This window comes from Perognathus longimembris, chromosome 8, assembly GCF_023159225.1.
Source record: "Perognathus longimembris pacificus isolate PPM17 chromosome 8, ASM2315922v1, whole genome shotgun sequence".
Lineage (NCBI taxonomy): Eukaryota > Metazoa > Chordata > Mammalia > Rodentia > Heteromyidae > Perognathus > Perognathus longimembris.
In genome coordinates this window covers 10,781,160-10,801,594 of record NC_063168.1, presented here as the reverse complement: position 1 = coordinate 10,801,594, position 20,435 = coordinate 10,781,160, and the positions used below count along the sequence as shown (strand labels likewise).

The following is a 20,435-nucleotide window of genomic DNA, read 5'->3' as shown; positions in this document are numbered from 1 at the left end:
AGGAAAGCTGAAAACACAGGTGGGTCTCTCTTCAGAACAGCAGCTGAGAGTCAAGGGTGCATGCACTCCACTTCTTGGTCCCTTCCTGGGCAGCCAGAGCACAGTGCCCTTTCGCACCAGTTAGGCACAGCTTAGTAAATGTCATGGCTCCTATCAGGCATTTCAAGACTGGACCTGAAATGCTATGATCACTAAAACCTTGAGGATCCGTCCAGCAGCCCCTCCTTTTCTAGGATCCATATCTACTCCATCTCATCTCTCCCCTGAGGTCAAGTGCTTCCCAAGAAACAGGAACAAGCGGAAGCCTGGAGAGCCTGGATCTACATCAGCCTCACGACCTTGTGTGGAGCCAGGCTATTTGTTCATCCTCACCTTCGGGAGCAGCCCGACTGCGTCCCAGTCTTGCAGTGAGTCCAAACCGTGTGGAAAATTAAAAATGGGAAAGCTCAGTCCCCCCTGGCCTTTTCTTGCAGAAATGACACCGAAGTGTGTGTCTCATGGCTGCTGCCATTGGTGCAAAGGCTCTTAATGGACTCATTTGCTGCCACTGACCTCCACGGAGCAGGCTGCCTCGGCAGCCTCTGTCCTGGTCTTGCTAGGCTTCACAGCTCTGACTTGCAGCCTTGCTCCCTGGCCCAAATTCAAGGCTTCTGAGGGCCTGGGCTGCTCAAAGTGAGGAATTTCCAGGCTGAGGGGAACCTCTAGCCACAGGATAGGCCCAAGAGAGGTCAAAAGTGTGGGATCCCTCATCTCCTCTCATGCCTGGAGCTCCTCCCACTGCACACACATGTGTGCATGTGTGCCTGTGATAACCTCACACCATCTGTCTCCTCATAGGTGTTGGACACTTGCAGATGGACGCTATTGCCCATCGACGCTCATCTTACCACCCTGGGACTTACTGAGTTGGCTTCTGGCACATAATCTCAAGCTGACACCTCTGAAGAAGTAATGAATAGACCAAGAAGCGAAGGGTAAGAAGAGTCTCAACAGTCATCCTGTATTAGCGATTTTTGTTCTTCAGATTAAGTAATGTTTTTGAATTGATGCACATGCTATATACAGTGTATCTCACAAGTATGTACAGTTAAAAAAGTTAAAAAACAAACAAACAAACAGTAAGCCTATCTGTCTCTCACCACAAAGCAGGCAGAGCCTTTTCAGCTTCACAGTCCGAAGACTCCAACACCCCTGCCCCTGCACGTGACCTTGACTGTGCCATGCTAGGGACAGGCAGTAGACATTCGTGGCCCACCTCCTGGGAGACGGTGTCACAGACAGACACTTACACTTCCGGAGTGGAAAGGCAGTGTTCAAAGACCAGAGTTCTGAGTGCGAGGGCTCCATGGGAAGCCGCGGAGCTCTGGCAGCAGTGTCTGCTGAGGAAGGGGCCATGCAACAAACATTCGAGGCAAGGTGCTAGGATTGAGGGTGGGATACAAAGGGTAAGCGAGCCAGTAGACTGCTGGAGACCTGGAGAGAGAACTGACTAGCATGCCAGGGCATGAGGCATGAGCTGATCCAGGGATCAGCAGTAAAACAAGGCTTGGGAAGTCACAAGGTTGTGTCAGGTGGGGTCTTGGTGGCAGTATAGGATTTGCCATTGAGGGGAGAGGAAAAGCCATTGATGGGTTTTGAACAGAGGCATGGCTTTGAAATTGTTGTTCCATTCAACCATGTAGGGCAGGCTGGGTGCCTTCAGGGAACAGTGCCAGGAGAGGACCCGGGATCCTGGTGTGCTGAGAGTAGAAGAACTCACATTCTTTTATAAACATGCTCTGACTCAACAGTAATAACCCCTGCACTCATACACACACACACACACACACACACACACACACACACACACACACACACACACGCATGTATATATTTCCTGACAAGGTTTCAAATGTTTTGTCTGCAACCCCCAAACTGTTGTGTGTCCTTTCCTGAGCCCCATGGTGATAGGGGTTAGATAAGAAGAGTTATTCCTGCAGTCATTCCTGTGGTCATTCACACAGAGGAAGCCCCGGGATCACCGCCAAGCCTGGAGGGAGGAATCTACCATTCCAGAAAGCCAAGAAGGAGAGCTAGGGCTGGGAATGTGGCTTAGCAGTAGAGAGTGCTTGCCTAGTATGCATGAAGCCCTGGGTTCGATTCCTCAGCACCACATAAGCAGGAAAAAACCAGAAGTGGCTCCGTGGCTCAAGTGGTAGAGTGCTAGCCTTGTGCAAAAAGGAAGCCAGGAACAGTGCTCAGGCCCTGAGTTCAAGCCCCAGGACTGGCAAAAAAAAAAAAAAAAAAAGGAGAGCCACACCTCCACAGTGTTCCTAGTAACATTTCAGTTTCTGGGCAGAGTGCTCAGGAGAGTGATTAGGAACCTCTGGCTTCCCTCTGACTCCTGCAGATTTGGGTCACAGCAGAAGTTCCTGAGTCTCTCCAGGGAAAAGCATTCTGATTACTACTCCAGAGGAGGATGACATGACAAGGTGGTGGAGGTGGCTGGCTGTAGTCTTGACATGAGGGGCTGGCCACCTCATACCCCAGGCAATCTTCATCAAGGGCTGGCCACCAAGAAGCCAAGGGGCAACTGAAGAGGCCTTGAAATCCTCAGCTCTCCATAAATATGGAGATGTTGGATGCTCATGAGCCCTCTGGGTAACCTAGGGGAAGTACACCACCTGATGGAACTGTGACTTCTCCTGAACTGGGAAGAAAGGCAAAGGCAGAGAGCAAACATTCGTGGAAATACCTGTTGTGTGCTCCATTCCCACATGCCTTTGTTCAACGATCCCAATAGCAGCTCCATTTCATAGTAAGAAGAGTCTCGAAGACCAATAAATGTTCCCCAAAACAAAAGTGATTTGAATCCTTGTCTGATTTTTAGAGTTCATTGCACTTGATCTTCACTGATTTATGTCTATCCTTTGGGTGAGAAGGATCATACTGGGTTGATTCATAAAGAAAGAGAGTTCTGGGCATTTGAGAAATGATCATTTTTAGCATATGACCTTAAGCAGGTCACATGGACGATCTCACAGTTACACCAGCAGAATGAAAGTTTGAGCGGGTTAGAACAAATCATGATAGTGTTTGAAGGCGGGGAGGGTTGGCTAACTCAGATCATCCCTGGGCTCTAGTGGGTTGAGAATGGGCCGGGACATGAGGTGAGAGCTAGAACACAATAGCAGCCGCATCAATCACACTGGGTGCCTCCTCCTCCTCCTGGCAAGAAAGAGGATCCAAGTAGACATGGCAAGCCTCAAGGCCCACCGCAGTCCAGTACAAAGGTGATTCTGGGCTCAGCAAGGCACTGCCTGAGAGGAGCTTGTGGCCTTCGAGGAATCTTGGACAATGCAGCATGAATTCACAAGGGTAAGTCCTCTACAGCGAACACAATTCCCTAGCACAGTGATCTCAGTGTCTCCATGAATCAAACTTATTGAATAATAGGGGCTAAGGAAACATGTTCTGGGTTCCAGAGTTAAATGGAAATAGAATGAGGGGTAAACTATCACAATGAATACGGAGCTCACCTTGAGAGATCATATGTCAAATTCTAAGCTCAGCTCCTCGCTTAGTTGGTGCAGTCATCAAACCCACAGTATGGGCCCTGGGTTCCTAGGCAGAAGATGAGCTGCTCTGGACCAGTAAGGTAAAGTGTCTTGCTAAAAGCCATGTAGATAACCCTCAGGATCCTAACTGCACAAGACACCTCGCCATCGAGCCCAGCTTGCCTGCAGACTCAGAAGGCCCAGATGTCGAGCTAGTGAGAATTCCTCAGACCTTCTGGCAGGGCCAAGACATGCTTCTTGACCTTAGTCTTTGTATTTGCACATGTTCAGCTTTTTTTTTTTTTTTTTTTGGAGTGGGAATACCGGGAAGTTATAAAGTATGCTTTTTAAAGCCACTTTACAAAGGGTAACCATTCATTCTCCTCTTAAATAAAACAAAGACAGGGTTTTAAATGACTTTTAAATGCTCTTCTAATGAGACTATTCAAAACCCAACAATGAAAGTAAAAGTCTAGCTTTGATCCACCTGCCTCATGATTCTTTAAATGCCACCAAGGCCACCATGAAGGTGTCCTTGGCTTATACAGACTGCTGTGTCCTTGCAGGCATCAGAGTGGAATAAAACCCAAATGGCAAACATGGTCTTCATAGGTGAACCCAGCTGGTACAAGCCAGGGATACGAAAGCACAAGGCCATTGGATGCCCTGGGATGTGAGGTGGATGGAGACCATTGGGACAATGCCATGTGCATTTCAGTCACGCTGTAGGCATTGTCCAGGCCTGCCAGGAGCACAGCCATGGAACTAAGCAGAGCCACAGGGAACAACCATGTTCCATGGAGGTTGGGTATGGAGACTTTTAGAAGTGAGAGAAGGACAACAGGTAGGAGAGCTTACAACCTTACCCTTACTCTGTTAAGGTAAGAGAGCCACAGTGAAGAAACATGGAGTATGGCAGGTGTCAGTATGCAAGGATCTCTGGGTGGGCCTTTCATTCCACACAGGAACCCACAGGATTCAAGGTGAGAAAATCCTGAATAAAGATCCTATGATATAACACTTCCCTCCAGACCCCTGTGGACAGAAGCTACCTCCTTAACAGGAGAACATGGCCCTTCTCATAAATGTCTCTGGTCTGAACTCCAAGCACCTTCCAGGGACGCTGCATCCAACACCCTTTCAAGGACACACGAGGACAACATGGCCAGTCTAAGCTATGGTTAGTCCAAGCTGAGCAGAGCTCTAATTTGTCTCCTAAGGACACATTAAATGTTCTTCTTGAGATATCAAATATTCACTTCCGCTGTCAACTCTTTTGAAGGCTCCCTTCATGCCTCCTGTTTCTTCTGGGTAATCAAACACACTCACCACTCTCTGAAGCTTTGTTTTGCAGACTTCTTTCTCGAGTCTAGTGTCTGTGTCCTCCTAGACTCTAAGCTCCAGGGGCAGTGGAGCCTGTCTGCTCACTGGACATAGCACCGTACCTAGCTTTCAGTGAGGCCCTGAAATTTTTAAATTTGTTGTTGTTGTTGGTGGTGGTGGTGTATTGTGTGTGTAATAAGTGGTCATATCCCCCTTTGTCCTCTCATCCATGAAAGCCTGATCATCTTCTGAAATTGAGTGTCCCAGACAAAGCCTCTCAAAAAGAGAGAGGCCACAATGACAGTTAAGATAGGCTGTTCTTCTGCAGGGAGCAGCCAGGCCTGTCTGAAAGCTCTCAGGTCTGCTTTTCCCTGTTCTCTAGTGAGGCCCTGAAGGGGGGCCTTGGCGTGGGTTGTCTCTGTCACTGTGGTCAGCTGAGCCCGGAGCCACACTGAGGACTGTTCCCTTAACAAGGCCCTGACTAGGGCCCAAGATGTCACAAATGACAGCACAGAGCACCATAGGCCCCCTGGAGGGCCTTCTCCAGCAAAGTCTACAGAAGCCATTGTGTAGAGAGGCAAGCAAGATACCCTGGGAAGCCACTACTACTCTGGGCCTCCGACTGAGAGAGGGATGGGAGAGGAGAGGGAGGGAGGGAAGAAAGGAGGGAGAGAGGGAGGGAGGAAGGAAAGAGTCCCTGTGCAGACTTCCAGAGAAGCCATGCTAGGCAAGTGACAATGGGAATTAGCATCTGAACACCTTGATGAAAGGAAGGGAGAAAAGAGTTAGATCTCTGAATGGAAAATAGATTATTCACTGTCAGACTGAACAATAGAACAAGACATAAATAGCAGCCAGGAACAGGACATGCCAATTTTGCTCAAAAAACGGTGTACAGGGTATTTCTGCGGTTCTCTACAGAACTTCAGCCCACAGCAGTGCTCTGCCAAGCAGACACGTAGAGAGGGTGGACTGGGCACAAGGAAAGGAAAGCAACGAAAGCTCGAAGGAGAGAGGAAAAACATGGGCTTCAAAATGAGAGCCTGAGAAAAAATTCTAGCCCTGTTATTCACAAGTACTTTACATTCTGGAGATGAGAGATGGTGGAGGAGAGATGGTGAAGGAGGAAAAAAAAGGAGGAAAGAAAACCAACCAAGGTAGAAAAACCAAGGCTCACATTGCTTCCTTTGGAATCTCAGAGCATTGTTAAAATGAAATGGAGCCTGCTGGTCCAATACCTGTTACAGATAATCCATCAAAAGGGACTTCAGTACTGCAAGGAATCTGCATTTCACTGGCTCTCCTGGGGAGTGCCAAAGGTAAGTACTGCTTGGTTATTTACTAAGTCCTCGGTACTGGAACTTCAAATGGCTCTCTGTGCCTAGCCTGGCACCTCTGTTATCCTGCAGGAGGGCTGTCAGATGCAGTTGGGGACCAGACATCTGCGTGACATGAATTGGACCCGGGTAGCTGTTCCACAGTGAGCTCTGTGAGTCTTGGCAGCACTTATTCCCCTGTCGTAGAGTCAAGGCTAGGAACCATGACGGGGGTAACAGGCCCAGCTATAAATGCTACTGGAAGCTCACATGATCTCATGCTCCCAGGCCAGCAATGGGTGGAGCCATGTGTCAGTTTGTGCGCCCTCACCTGATTCCATTAAAAAAAAAAAAAAAACTGAAGCGGACACATTTTCCTTTCTCACAGAAGCACAGAAAGGCAGGCTAGGCAATTTCCCAAGAGCCTCTAGTAGGAAACCAGGCCCCCCAAAGTGGTAGGAAGGGCTATCTGGGCTGTTGGTTCTTGCCTGGGTTGTGGGTAGGCACACAGGTTGATGGTGGGGCTCACCTTACCTTGGTGAAGGTCAGGCAGTCCTTGTCTTGGTCTCTATCCTTCATCTCAAAATCATAAAGTGCTTTGCCCTGGGGCGGGGCCTGCGGCAAGGGCCGGACACACTGGATGTAGCTGGCTGGGAGAAAGCCATGGATGCCCTGCAGCTCTCCATGGTACCAGTTCTCATCCACCTTGCGCCTCAGGATGATGATGTCCCCCTTGTTGAACTTGAGGTCGCCGGGTTCTTTCCCCTCATAGCTGTAGAGGGCCTTGCCATAGGGAAGCTGGCATAGATTCTGAAAGGAGAAAATAACACGTGGTCACTTGGAATGCCTTATGGGACCCTTCCTGGGCAGCCTGAGATTCCAAGGGGCTTTCTGTGTCTTGGGCTTGTATAGAGAATAACTGAGACTGGAAAATAATATAAAGGAACAGACAGCCTGTCACAAAGACATGCAAGCTTCCAGACCTGGGTAAGACAAGAGGGTCCCCATTGGAACCCTCTCAGTATATCTATGAGGGCCAGGTGAGGTTGCAGGCCTCTCATTCTGAGTTGAAAAGCTACAAGTGGCTAGGTGCCGATGGCTCATGCTTGTAAATCCTAGCTACTCAGGAGGCTAAGATTTGGGGATTGTGGTTCAAAGCCAGGCCACATTGAAAAGTCTGTGATTCTTATCTCCAACTGATCATCAAAAAGCCAGGAGTGGAGGTGTGACTCAAGTGGTAGAGCACTAGCCTTGAGCAAAAAATCGAAGGGGCAGTCCCAGGCCCTGAGTCCAAGCCCCAGACAGGCACATACGTGCACACACACACACACACACACACACACACAGAAAGTGATCAATGTTTCTCCTTTAGAGATAAGGGAACCGAGGCATGAGTGAATGTAACCTGCCACAAAGGGTAAGTCTGCCTCAGAGCTCAGGTGTTCTGAGTTCTGAAATGTTATTACCTACCCCGGGCTAAACCACTGGCCCCGCCCACCAGGTCCAAGCCAAAGAAACCTAACCAGCAAACATAGAAGCTACTCTGCTGTATACAATGTGGGATTCTGAGAGGTCACTTCAAATCTTTTGGGAGATGCTCTCGTCATCCTGTCTAAGGTGAACCAACCAATCTGAACACTATCTGCCATCTTCATTCCAGTGACCAGCTCTGAAACCCAAACAGGATTCTTGGCAACCAGGCCAGGTTCAGTGGCTCATGCTTATAATCAGACTTATTTGCAATAGGGAAGAGATTTGGAGGACCATGATTCAAGGCCAGCCCAGCCAAACTACCTTCAACACCCTATCTCAACCAATAAAAGGTCATCCTAATTACTCAGAATTGGTAAATAGGAGGATGGCAGTCCAAGTCCATCAGAACATAGAGGCAAGACTGTGTCTGAAAATTAACAAAAGCCAAAAGAGCTGAAGGTGTGGCTCCAGAGGTAGAGTGCCCCCCTGGCAAATACAAGGCCCCAAACTCAAATCCAAGAACCACCAACAAAAAGCAAGTAAGTAAAATGCCTGGCAACTGTCTGTCCCGCAGCACCAAGGAGGGAGTCTGCCACATGACCTGGGGTTGGTCTGATGTTGCTATTCACTTCTGGATTTCCCCTAACTGTCCTCACTTCATCAGTGCCCTTCAGGAGCACGGATTGTGCTCCGTTTCCATTATAGATGGTCTACACCTGCTCAACGGAATGAACTCTGCCAAAATTCCACACTGTGTCAGAGGAAAGCCTTACCATTGTCCCCATGTCAATACCTGGCAATTTTCCTACCCAAAGCCGCCTTCTCACCCAGGCTGCCTGGGCCAAGGGTTTCTGTAGTATTCAAATCAACCAATCGCAGACAAAAGCCCAAAGCAGCAGTACATCAAAAACCCTTTGTAGAGGACTTAATAGCACGCTGCAACTCAATCATTGTACATTTATGTCTCAGCCACGTCAAACGACAGCAGTTAAAGAGAGACCTGCTGGCAGACTGACAAACAGCCACCACTGACCAATTAAATAGCAGAACCAGAGGGTTTTTCATTACAGAACTCAGAGAGGGGGAAAAAAATCATTTTGTGTCCAATAATGCTCATACTGGATAGTTTTGTAGTGTAAGCACAATAGATTGTAACAGGCTCCAGTTTTAGAAAGCTGAGGCAAAAGGATAATTTGCAACACAAACACTGAGCCTAGAAAAGACTGGAAGAGGCTGCTGGCTAAGAGCCACCAGAAGATTACCCCTACCCCACAGGGCGAGCGCCTGGCCCAGGGATTCTCAGGGACAATTTTGTCGGAAGGTGTCTTTGATTGTCACAACTGGAAGGTAGAGTACTGTCAGCATGTACTGAACTTCAGCGAGGGAAGCTGCCAAGTATCTTAGGTCTTAACCAGACAATAACAAGGAACTACCCAGCCCAGGTGTCAATCATCTAGCTAACCCTGGTCCAATCTGCTAGGGTAAAATTATAAAAGAAGGGCAGAGTAGTTTTCTTCTACTCTAGCTTACTTGTTATGACTTTAAAAGTTAAATACAAGCCCTGTGCTGGTAGCTGATGCCTGTAATCCTAGCTACTCAGGAAGCTAAGATCTGAGGATCGCAGTACTTGCTCTTTCCTGGGTCTCAACTTCCTTTCTCCAGTCCTGTTCACTCGTAGAGACATATTCCGACTTTCTCTCTAGCACTGCTGGCGCCTCCTCTGCTCCACACCAATATGGCTCACAGCGTGCTGGCTTCCCAAGCACAAAGCTGAACCTACCGCACTGCTGCCCACACTTCTAGTAAATCCTCCATGTTTGCTGTATGGGTCTAAGCCCCTCAGCATAGCAGCTGAGGCTTCAGAGCTGGTACCAACATACTCCTCTACGGTGAGCAGCATCCCCACTTCCAAGGAGAGAGTTCTTCTGGAATTTCAGGCTTACATATCCAGCTCCTTTCCCTTCTCCAGCCTGCAGTACTCTAGTGGGCCTTCTTCACCTCCAGACACTGAATTAATCCCCTTCCACAAAGCACCCAGGACAGGGATGCGCTAGGTTCATCCTGACACCCAGAACCAGGATCCCCCACCCCCGACCTACCCTTGATATGCTGTGACTTCAAAGGAACTCAGGCTACTTCTGGATGGGAATGGGGAGTGGGGAAAGTTAAGAGAATGAAGGCCAGGTATGGCAAGGCTAGTACTCAATAGGCCCTGTGGAGACGCAGGCAAAATGCACAACTCTTGCCCCATGTGGAGGAGCAGCTCCCCTGTCGATGAGCCAGCAGGCACAGCTGGGGGACTGTGCGCCCTGATTACAGCTCCATTGGGTGGCTAGGATCTCACCTGTTGAACCAAAGATGGTGTCTTTATAAGCAAAGGAACTCCATGGGCTCTTGTGTGGCTGTACCGCTGTGCCCTGTGTGCCCTCACTGGTGGGCAAGGAGAAGGGGGTGGGGAGGGCAGAGTCACAGGAGAGAGGTCAGAGATACACGAGTACCCAACAGAGCTAAATCAAGAGGGGCAGTAAAGATTGTTTAGATGCGGAAGTCATTTTCTCTTTCTTTCTTTCCTTTCTTTCTTTCTTTCTTTCTCTCTTTCTTTTCTTGCTTTCTTCTTCTCTTTTTTTCTCTCCTTCTTCCTTTTTTCCTTTTCCTTCCTTCCTTCCTTCCTTCCTTCCTTCCTTCCTTCCTTCCTTCCTTCCTTCCTTCCTTCCTTCCTTCCTTCCTTCCTTCCTTCCTTCCTTCCTTCCTTCGTTTCTTCGTTTCTTTCTTGGCTGTAAAGGATAGTGGGAGAAAACCCAAGGAGTGCGTAACAATGTTCAACAAAAAATGTACTCAGAAGTCATTTTCTTTGGGCATTTTTAAAAGTCAGAAATAGGGCTGGGGATATGGCCTAGTGGCAAGAGTGCTTGCCTCGTGTACATGAGGCCCTGGGTTCAATTCTCCAGCACCACATATACAGAAAATGGCCAGAAGTGGCGCTGTGGCTCAAGTGGCAGAGTGCTAGCCTTGAGCAAAAAGAAGCCAGGGACAGTGCTCAGGCCCTGAGCCCAGGTCCCAGGACTGGCCAAAAAAAAAAAAAAAAAAAAGGCAGAAATAATTCAGAAAGCTGGTGCTGGTGGGTCATGACCATAATCCTAGCTAATCAGAAAGCTGAGATGTAAAGGTCATGGTGTGAAGCCAGCCTAGGCAAAAAACAAAAACCCTTCAAGACTCTCACCTCTAATTGACAGCAAAAGGCTGGATGGAAGTCGTGGTGTGCTTCAAGTGATAGAGTGAAAAAGCCACGTCAGAGCATGAGGCCCTGCGTTTAAGCCCCAGTACAGAAACAAAAGAGAAAGAAAAGGAAAGAAGGGCAAGGAAAGGGGAAACCAAGAAAAAAAAGGAAAAGGAAAAGAAATAATGCAGAGAGGCAGAAGAACTAAAAACCAGTTCACTGTCAAAACAACAACAACAACAACAAAAAACCACTAAGAAAGGGCCACATGGGCACGTCCACAATCTTCCCTCTTTAGCACATGGAAGGGCCGAGAGGCAGGAAATCACTGGGCAGGAGGCTTCTGCAGATTTCAGTAGTACCAAGAGACCCATAAGGTTCATGCCCTCCTCCCAACTTTCCAGCCAGAGGCACCAAGTGGGTTCCTTGGACCCCAAAGCCTTTCTGTTTCGAGCCTAGCTCTCACCCCCAAGCAGTGCTCCCCTAAGGAGAAAATAAGTTCAAACAATGCCACCATGAAGCCCCGGCTACAAGGCTCAAGACATTAAGGAGAGGAAATAAAATAAAATGTGTGCGTGTTGGGGGTGGTGGTGGGTGTACATCTGGGAGGCTCATGGGACAATTAACTCAGCCACCCCTGCAAGGCATTAATAACAATTAAAACTTATAATGTCGATTTCACGGCTCGTTACTCAGATGAGGCACACAAATCTTCCTGTGGGCTTAATGTCCTAGCCCTGTAAAGACAGCTCACACAGCTTTGATGGGATCAAACGCAGCAGGCTTTGACAAATGGACTTCCATTACCCCCTCCGCCACAGGGGCTCTCAGGCAAGTCCCCGAGCCAGAGCAGGCTCCAAGGTCACCTGCAGCACAGTAGAGGGCACGCCCGGATGGTTCCTAGCCTGCCGACCCCTAGAAGCCCTGGGTAAAGCACATGAGCTAAGAACTCTCCAGGTTTAGACCCTAAGGCCTCTACTTGGTCTGCTTCACTCACTGAGCACCTTTTAACCATTCTCCTGTTTACTATTCATGGTTTAACTACCTGTCATTAATGGCTATCAGCCCCAGCAGGCAGACAGCCTGATTTTGTTCACTGCTGCTTCTCCGACCTGATATAGTTCACAGGCTCAAGAAGATATTGACTGACTGAATAAATATGTGAAAGTTGTTCTGATCAAAATGGAGTCACTTTGAAGAGATTTAACCAAAACAAAAGGTTGCTAGTTTTACAAATAACCAAGTTTCTGAGGGAGACAATATCATGCGTGCCTGATAACAAAAACTAGTCACAGAAACACACACACACACACACACACACACACACACACACACACACACACACACACTTCTGTCTGCCCAGAAACTATGTATTCATCCTTGGACTGGTAACAACCTTGTTACTGATTCCTCATGGATTTTTCTGGGTGTTGTCAGGGTGCTTTTGGCTTCCACCCACAACCCTAGCTACTTAGGAGGCAAAGATGTGAGGATCACAGTTTAGAGCTAGCCCAGGCCAAAAAAAAAAAGTCTATGAGACTTTCATTTCAAATTAACCACCATAAAGCTACAAGTGGAGGTATGGCTCAAGTGGTAGACACCAGCCTTGAGCAGAAAATGTGAAGCAAGAACAAGAGGTCCAGAGCTCAAGCCTCAATATCAGCATGAGCGCGCACAGACACACGCATGTGTGCACACACACAACACAGAGATGAATTTTCCTCTTTATGTTGCCTTTGAAAACTTCCCCTAGCCTCTATCTCCTTACGTGTACACATACTGCTGTGCAATGCTCTATTTATTCCCAATAAATATCATTTATTATTCTTCAGAATATATTGCCATGGTTATTAGATTGACAAATCTGTAGGCTAGCAAAATAATCCTCTGGGATTAAAACCTGAACTATTTTTTTCCCCATAATGTAAGGCTTGGAGTCGATACATGAATGTGGAAAGAACAGCTAATGTTTCCTCAGTGTCCGCTTTCCCTTTCTTCCTATCTGCGAGACCATTTTGAGTTTTAACACAGGTGCAGTTCAGCCAGCCAAAGCTGTCATCTTTCAGAAGTGTGAGAGAGGCTAACCCCAAATCAAGAGGTGGCCTGGAGGGGCTGGGGATATGGCCTAGTGGCAAGAGTGCCTGCCTCGGATACACGAGGCCCTAGGTTCGATTCCCCAGCACCACATATACAGAAAAACGGCCAGAAGCGGCGCTGTGGCTCAAGTGGCAGAGTGCTAGCCTTGAGCGGGAAGAAGCCAGGGACAGTGCTCAGGCCCTGAGTCCAAGGCCCAGGACTGGCAAAAAAAAAAGAGGTGGCCTGGAGCACACAGTGGGAATTCTAACGGCAAGAAATGGCATCCTTTCATTCAGAGCAGAATGTGTACATGCAGCAAGCACACCTGTGTGGAAGATGCAAGTCTACCATCCTCTCTGTGGGAAGAAACAGACTGTCTGCATAGGATGGCTAAGGATGGAGATGCCAGGGGAACCAGGGCCTTTTTCAGGACCACTGGGTTTCTAGGAATCCTGAAGGTCTAGAGCTGGGCAAGGTGACTCCCACAGTACAGCCTGTCCCATTTCTCTGTGCTTCCTTTTGTGAACCCAGCAAGATGTGAAGCAAGTTCGGCAGCACCTACTTCATAAAGGAAATCAAAATGAATTGGACAAACATGAATACATGAGATAATTAGAATTGCCTAGAAAAGTGTTAACCCTGGATTTGATAGCTCTAAATCTGGATCGCTAATAAGAAGTGGCCTCAAGTTCAGAATGAATTGCAGGCCACCATATCTACTTTGCACTACGCAGAAAGGGGCAGATTGCACGCCCACATATACTCACGTGTGCATGCACGTGGATACACATACCCTCATGATCCACCCAACACATGCCTGTCTGTTGAGTGTAAAGGCCCATTGCTAATGAATCTCCAGAGTTGGCAAACCATGCCTTGCTTGCTGTCTTTGATTTGCTGGGACACCCATTTGTTCATATTGTCCACACCAAATAGTGATATCAGAGCCCACACAGCCACAAAGCCCCAAACATCTGCTATTCAGTCATTAACAGAACAGTCTTCAAAGCCTGAGAAGAATGTGAGGGCAAGGGTGAGGCTGTGGCCCCTGTGTGGATGCACTGTGTCACCTGTGAGTGCCGCACATTAGTGCTAAGTCAGCCATGTGGAAACGGAGAGGGCTTTACTGTGTATCTTTCCACAAAGCACCACAATTCTTAGAAACTCATTTTTTTCATACACTAGAGAATCAAATCTGTCCTTCCAGATTTTCCACTAATGTCAAGAGAATAAAATTGATGACGTGTAATGAGGTTCTGTCTCTTGATGAAGAAGGTGCCTATAAAAATGCTAATAAGAGTGTTTGCTGAGGCAAACAGATGTTCCAGGAACCTGGGTGGTGGGTCAGAGAGGGCAGCTGTGGAAAACATACCACTATGGCTCCTGGCTTTGTACTGGGTTGGCTGTCAGGCAGAAGAAGGGAAGACCTTGGCCCAGGATCTGTATACTATACACATTGGCTCCAAAATGAATAGAACTAGAATAAAAATCAGCAAGGGTAATGTGTTCTCTTGGGTGTAACACCTTTCTCACCCTCACAGGTCTTGTGGGTACTCACCAGGGCTGAAGTGGAAATTACCACCTAGCTTCCCATTATCCCCAGTGTCTGTGTGCCTACTGCAAAGCCCATGTCCTAGGGGATCTTTATAGCCACCTAACAGGTTGTTAGTAGTTGTAGTGAATCAATCAGCACTTTCTAGGCAGGGAATAGAAGTCCAGTGAAGCTCAGGAACTTCTCAACATTTACGAGGCATGATTCAAGCCAGGTAAGCCTCACCTGAGAGGCCTGTACTCTGCCTGCTAAATATACCACTTCCTCTACACTGTTTGAGTGTGCAGACGATTCTCTGTGTCAGGCAGTGCAGGTAACCCAAGGTGAATCCCCTGAACTGGGACATTTTATAAGCAAGAAAATTCAGAGGAGCAAGTTCCTCAACACCACAGGGCTTATAAAAGGGAACTGGATTTCAAGTCTTACCCCATTACCCTACCTGCTCCCCTGGAGAGCAAAAGCAGCCCCATGGAAATTGGAATAACTGTATAATTTTGGTAAGCAAAGGAAGGTTGGATCCCTTTTCTATCAAGTTAGCAGGACTGAGCTTATGGTTTCCTTGATCTAATTTGGAGAAGCATTGCTCAGTTCACCATATCTGGGAAGACAGCAATTACACAGAGAACTGGTATATTTGTGCCATTCCTATGCACATTCTGATGAGGTAGATATAGAGAAGCAGCTGAGTCCCCAGCAGTGGTGGGGATCTTGAAAAGGGATCTCTGTCTGGTAGCTCCAGCCTCTTATGATCCCTTCCAGAAGACTAGGGGCTTACTATCTTCACTTCTACTACCCAAAGCACTACGTGACACCTGCATCCAACTGATGGCCAGCCAGTCCCAGCCCATACCTACTCCATCAGCCTGCACAGACAGCATACTTAGCAGAGCCTCCTTGTGAATGGCTAACACTAGGGGGCTGGGAGTTCCAGACATCTCAGGAGGCCTAACAGCAGAGAAAAGTAAAGACTTATCAGCCTCTGTTCTCCTTCGGGAGGAGAACAGATTTAAGCATGGCTAACCACCATTTACTTCATAAATATATTTTTGTCATATTACTGTTTTGATACTACAAAAAAATGTAAAACCTAAGGGAATCTAAGTGTAATAGTGCCCACCTACAATCCCAGCACTAGAGGCTAAGGCAGGAGGGTAATGAGTTCAAAGCCAGCCTGGGCCACATAGCAAGACCCTGTTTCAAAACAAACAGGCAAAACAACAAAATCAAGAACAAATAAAAATAACTACTGGTTCATAACTGTAATTCTAGTTACTCAGAAGACAGAGATCTGGAGTTTCATAGTTCTAAGCCAGCCTAGGCAGAAACGTCTGTGAAACTTAGCCTAGAAGCAAGTTATGGTTGTGTGCTATGACATATCCTAGCTATGGTAGGAAACTTAAAATGGATCTAGGTGCACTCAACAAGAAACAAGGCTAGATGCAAGTCTCAAGTGGTAGAGCACCAGCCTAGCAAGCATGAGACCCTGAGATCAAATACTAGTACTATCAAAAAGAAAATGGAAAGAGGGAAAGGGGAGGGGAAGGAAGGGGAAAGGAGGGGATGGCAGAGGAGATGGTTAGGGAACTCAAAGGTATTTGCCAATGTCTATGTAAACAATTAAGTTTCCATAATTCTCCAAAGAGCAAAGAATACTAGATTAGCTAGTATGCTGAAATATATGTCTGATTAGAATTCTACCTAATGGTTTGGATTTACTTCATGCATACATTCAATTACATGCTTCACACTAACTGTAATTTGCTGGAGCAGGTGATGGTCCGGCTCTGCGGCATTCAGAGCACTCTCTGGCCCCACACAGTAGGACTGAGGTCGAATTCTTCTATGCCCCAGGTACCAATGTATGTTCCTGGAGTAGAGAAGGTCCCTTGGTGTTTAATATCTACGGTGTTTCCCATCAATTCTTAACTCCAGATGTTAATTTACAAAATGCTTTGCCACATTTCTAATGGAAATAACCACAAAATTGGATGTCACAGTCTTATAAGCTTAAGGTGAGGTTCATAAATAAGTTATTAATTCAGATAGTCTTGCTGTGGGGAAAGAAATAAATGGTCTTTGGAGTCAATAGGAATAGTGCCAAGGCTGGCATCACTGGCCCTTGCGGGGTAACTGGCTCATTCGGCAGCAGCTTGTAGGCTGGGCAGAGCACAGGATGAGCCTCAGCCAGCAGCACCTGTGGGCCTCCGTGAGCAGATGATGCATCTGTTGTAAGGGAGAAATATACCGGTGGAGGCTTTGCTTCAAAAAATAATTGGCAAGCTAGTCGATCTGATTGTTCTATGCTTTGCTATGAGAAATGCCTTAAGAAAATGGTATCTTCATTTACCCCCTTACCCAGTCCAGAAAACAAGACCCCTTTCTCAGTACAGAACTCATCCCCTAGATAGAAAAGAATCTTCCTCCCATGGACCAATTTCTGGGCCATTTTTACCTTCATAACATGTTCTCTCTTAGAATATTAAATATGTTTGACCTTAATGAAATCTTAAAGATCTTAGAATCTCAGCTGGACTCTGATAAATTAAGGACAGGAAATTTCTCTTTTAAAACTTTTTTCTGATGATTCCCAGATTCTGCCAGTTAGGGCACCAACCCCCAGGTTTCTATATGTCTAAGAATCCTCTACTAACCTCTTAACCTGTTCTGGTCCTGGTAATTTAGTAGTGAATGCACACTCAAAGTTTCTCATCTGGCAGAAAATCATTTCCAGCTTTTCATTTGTCAGGGGATTAAAATCCAGAATATATAATGAAAAAAAACAAAACACCTAAAGAGCAAAGTATGCGTCAAATGGACTAATGCACTGAAAAGACACCTTTAAAATGAAGAACTACAAAGGGCCAGTAAATACATGATGAATTATTCAGCATCTTTAACTACTGGACAAATGTAAATCAAAACTACATAGATTCCATCTTACCCTTGTCTGAACGAACAGCTACCACCCCCCCCCCCCCGCAAAAGGATGAGGGTAAGGGGGTTTATACACTATACTGTTTGGTAGGAATGTAAATAAATCCAGTTACTATGAAAATCTACATGATGTTTCCATACCCAAAGTAACTTAAGTCAGCACACAATAGAGATAGCCATACACCTATGCTTATTGCAGCACTATTCACAATAACCATGTTATAGAATCAGTGCAAGTATCCATCAATAGATAAATGAATAACGAAAATGTGGTATATATATATATATATATATATACACAATGGGGTTTACTTAGCCATAAAATATGAAATTATGTCATTTTCAGGAAAATGGATAGAACTGCAGGTAATCATGTTAGGCAAAATGCACTGGTCTCACAAAGATCAATTCACATAGTTTCTTTCCTATGTAAAATTTAGGGAGTGGGAAAGGACATTTAACTGAAAGGGGGACCATCAGAGATGTGGAAAGGGAAAGAGAGGATAATAGAAGTAGTGAACATGTTCAAAATGTGCTTGGTGCATGTGTGAAAATACCATACTGAGACATTTTACTCATTTTCCACAGCAAATTTCCAACAACAGAAACGTAAATTTAAAAAGGTTTCCATCCATTGCCATTCTAGCCAGAGGGAGCATCAGGAGGTAGTGAGTACTAAGAGGACATGGGAGGGTCTATGAAGTATAGAGATGGGAACAGATGATAGCTTAGACTGCATCACTGAGATGGCAACTAACAACTCCTGTGTCCTGAGGTGGGATCAGGTTCTTGGCAGAGAAACAGGGCATCTGGGGAGGAGGCCTTGGGGCTTGGGGTGGAGCTCATACAGGGTTTTGATATCCCAGGAAGTATTCAGAACCAAATGGACCTAAGTGGGGATTTTCGATATGGAAACAAAACCATTCGGAGCCACATACACATATCCTGAAATGGTGTCCCCACAGCGAGGAGCAGCAGGCAATGCCTCAGAGGGGGGTGGATAGGCAGGATACACCTGTGGCTTCTTCTCCACATTTCTTAGACTGCTGCCACATAGGCTACTGTTTGTTGCATTTTTATTCTGTGTGTGTGTGTGTGTGTGTGTATACACATGTATATAAACATTATATTTAACAAAGAAAATCTTACAAACAAAGTATTAACACTACTTCTGATACAAACATTATGCACATGTTTAACCTGGCACAAAGTATTTTTGGATGTGACTTGTAATGAGACAATCAATGAGATATGGCTGGTATTTGCATCCCCATTCCTGCCATCCAGTGGGAATGAGGAGGGGCAGTGGGAACTTGAAGTGCATACATAGCTGTGTATTGGCAGGACACTCAGAGGCGGGGATGTCTGGCTTGGAAACTAGTAGCTGAGTAGGGGCAGGGGATGATGACTACTTTCATGTAAGGGTCACCATGTAAAAGGTTGGGATAGGTGTGTGGAGTGGCCTCCGTGATGAAAACCCTGTCACTGGATGGGTGTGACTGGGCAACTGACTTAGAGTTCTCGGAAAATGGAATGGACTGCCTTGGGATGACATATGGGGGTTGATTCCCAAGGGATGGAATGAGAGGAAATAAGAAAAGGAATGAGGCCTGCAGTCCCCGAAAGCCAGTTCACTCTGGGGCTCTAGGATTTCTTGGCTTGCTCAGCAAACAGACCCACCCTGACTGCAGCCATTCCAGCTGGAGAGAACAGAGTGAGACACTGATCTTTAGAGAAAATTAAATACCAATGGGTTGTGGAAATGTGGCCATGGAACCCCTCCCTGACCTCTAGGGCCTGCTAAGCGCCATGGCATCCTCCCTTCTGGCCTCTAGGAAAAAAACAAAGCATAACAACCACATACAAATACCCCAAAATTGCCTCTTACTCAGCCAAAGGCCTGTCCCAGAACAGACGTTTTCCTTGCCAATGTTGAGTGATTGCATTTTTCTGCATTAGTCATCACTGTTAGAAATGGGAAGAGGGGAAGGTGTGGGGAAGGAATATCTGGCTGTCCTTTCCAGAAGACTGAATCAACACACAGGCACACACGCAGGGCAGAGATGCAAAGTCACTGCGTAGCACAGAGGAGGATTCTGCTCCCTGGAAGCATGTATGAATGTCAGGCTCCATCCTCAGCATGCTCGCTCTCTCTTTCTCATGACACTGTGTAAGTGCAATTGCCGTTCGGATTCCATTCACTTTCCACCCAGAAGTTAAACGCAAAGCTGCCTAGCAAGGAATTCCAAAATAAAGAACCAATGCTACCTTCTTCAAATGCCATCTTCAAAGGTCTTTGTAAATATTAGCTGACAGATCCCCAGGCTAGTTTTTCCTCCCACTGAAGTGGTAACTGACTTTCACGATTATTTTTAAAATCTAAAGACTAGTCAAAACCACTTCACACTCATTATGATGGCTATAATCACAAAGACAGTAACAAGTGTTGGTAAGGATGTGAAGAAACTGGAACCTTCATACTTTGCTGATGGGGAGAGAAATGGTGAAGCTACTTCAAACAACAGTTTGTTAGTGCCTCAAAAGAGTAAAGGGGGTTACCAAATGGCCCAACAATTTCATCCCAGTGTGAAAAGTTATGAAGACATGTGTCTACCAATACTTGTACATGTATGTTCAGAGCAGCATTATCCAACATAGCAAAAAAAACCTGAGAGCACCCTAAATATCCATCAAGTGAATGGATAAAAATGGGGTAATAGGTTCCTCCTGGCAATGCTCTGGTTTGAAGGTGGTCTGGATGTACTGGAAAGCTGAGATCCCAGTGTGGAAGTGTTAAGGGATGAAGATACATTCAAAGGCAGGGCCTAGTGAGAAATCACTAGGTCATCGGGAGCCTCACCCTAGAAGGCTACATAGTTCTCATGGGACCCCAGTCTCTCTCTAGCTAACTGTCTTCCCCTGTGATCTATTCATCTGGACTGTGATTCTGCTCTGGTGCTGTCCACCATGACATAACACAGCCAGGGGCCCTTGCCAAGCCAGTTCTA

The 20,435-nt window shown here is 46.6% G+C and overlaps 1 protein-coding gene across 3 annotated transcripts in view; it reads right to left on the bottom strand.

Moving 5' to 3' along the window:
- Window positions 1–20,435, bottom strand: part of Sh3rf3 (SH3 domain containing ring finger 3) — a 307,314-nt gene that overhangs the window by 119,321 nt on the left and 167,558 nt on the right. For all 3 annotated transcript variants that reach the window (XR_007211826.1, XM_048352504.1, XM_048352505.1), the window contains exon 2: window positions 6,710–6,985. Coding sequence is in view for 2 of the 3 variants with exons in the window: in XM_048352504.1 (XP_048208461.1) it covers window positions 6,710–6,985 (276 nt within the window). In the remaining variant the exon portion in view is untranslated. The remainder of the gene's footprint in view (window positions 1–6,709; window positions 6,986–20,435) is intronic.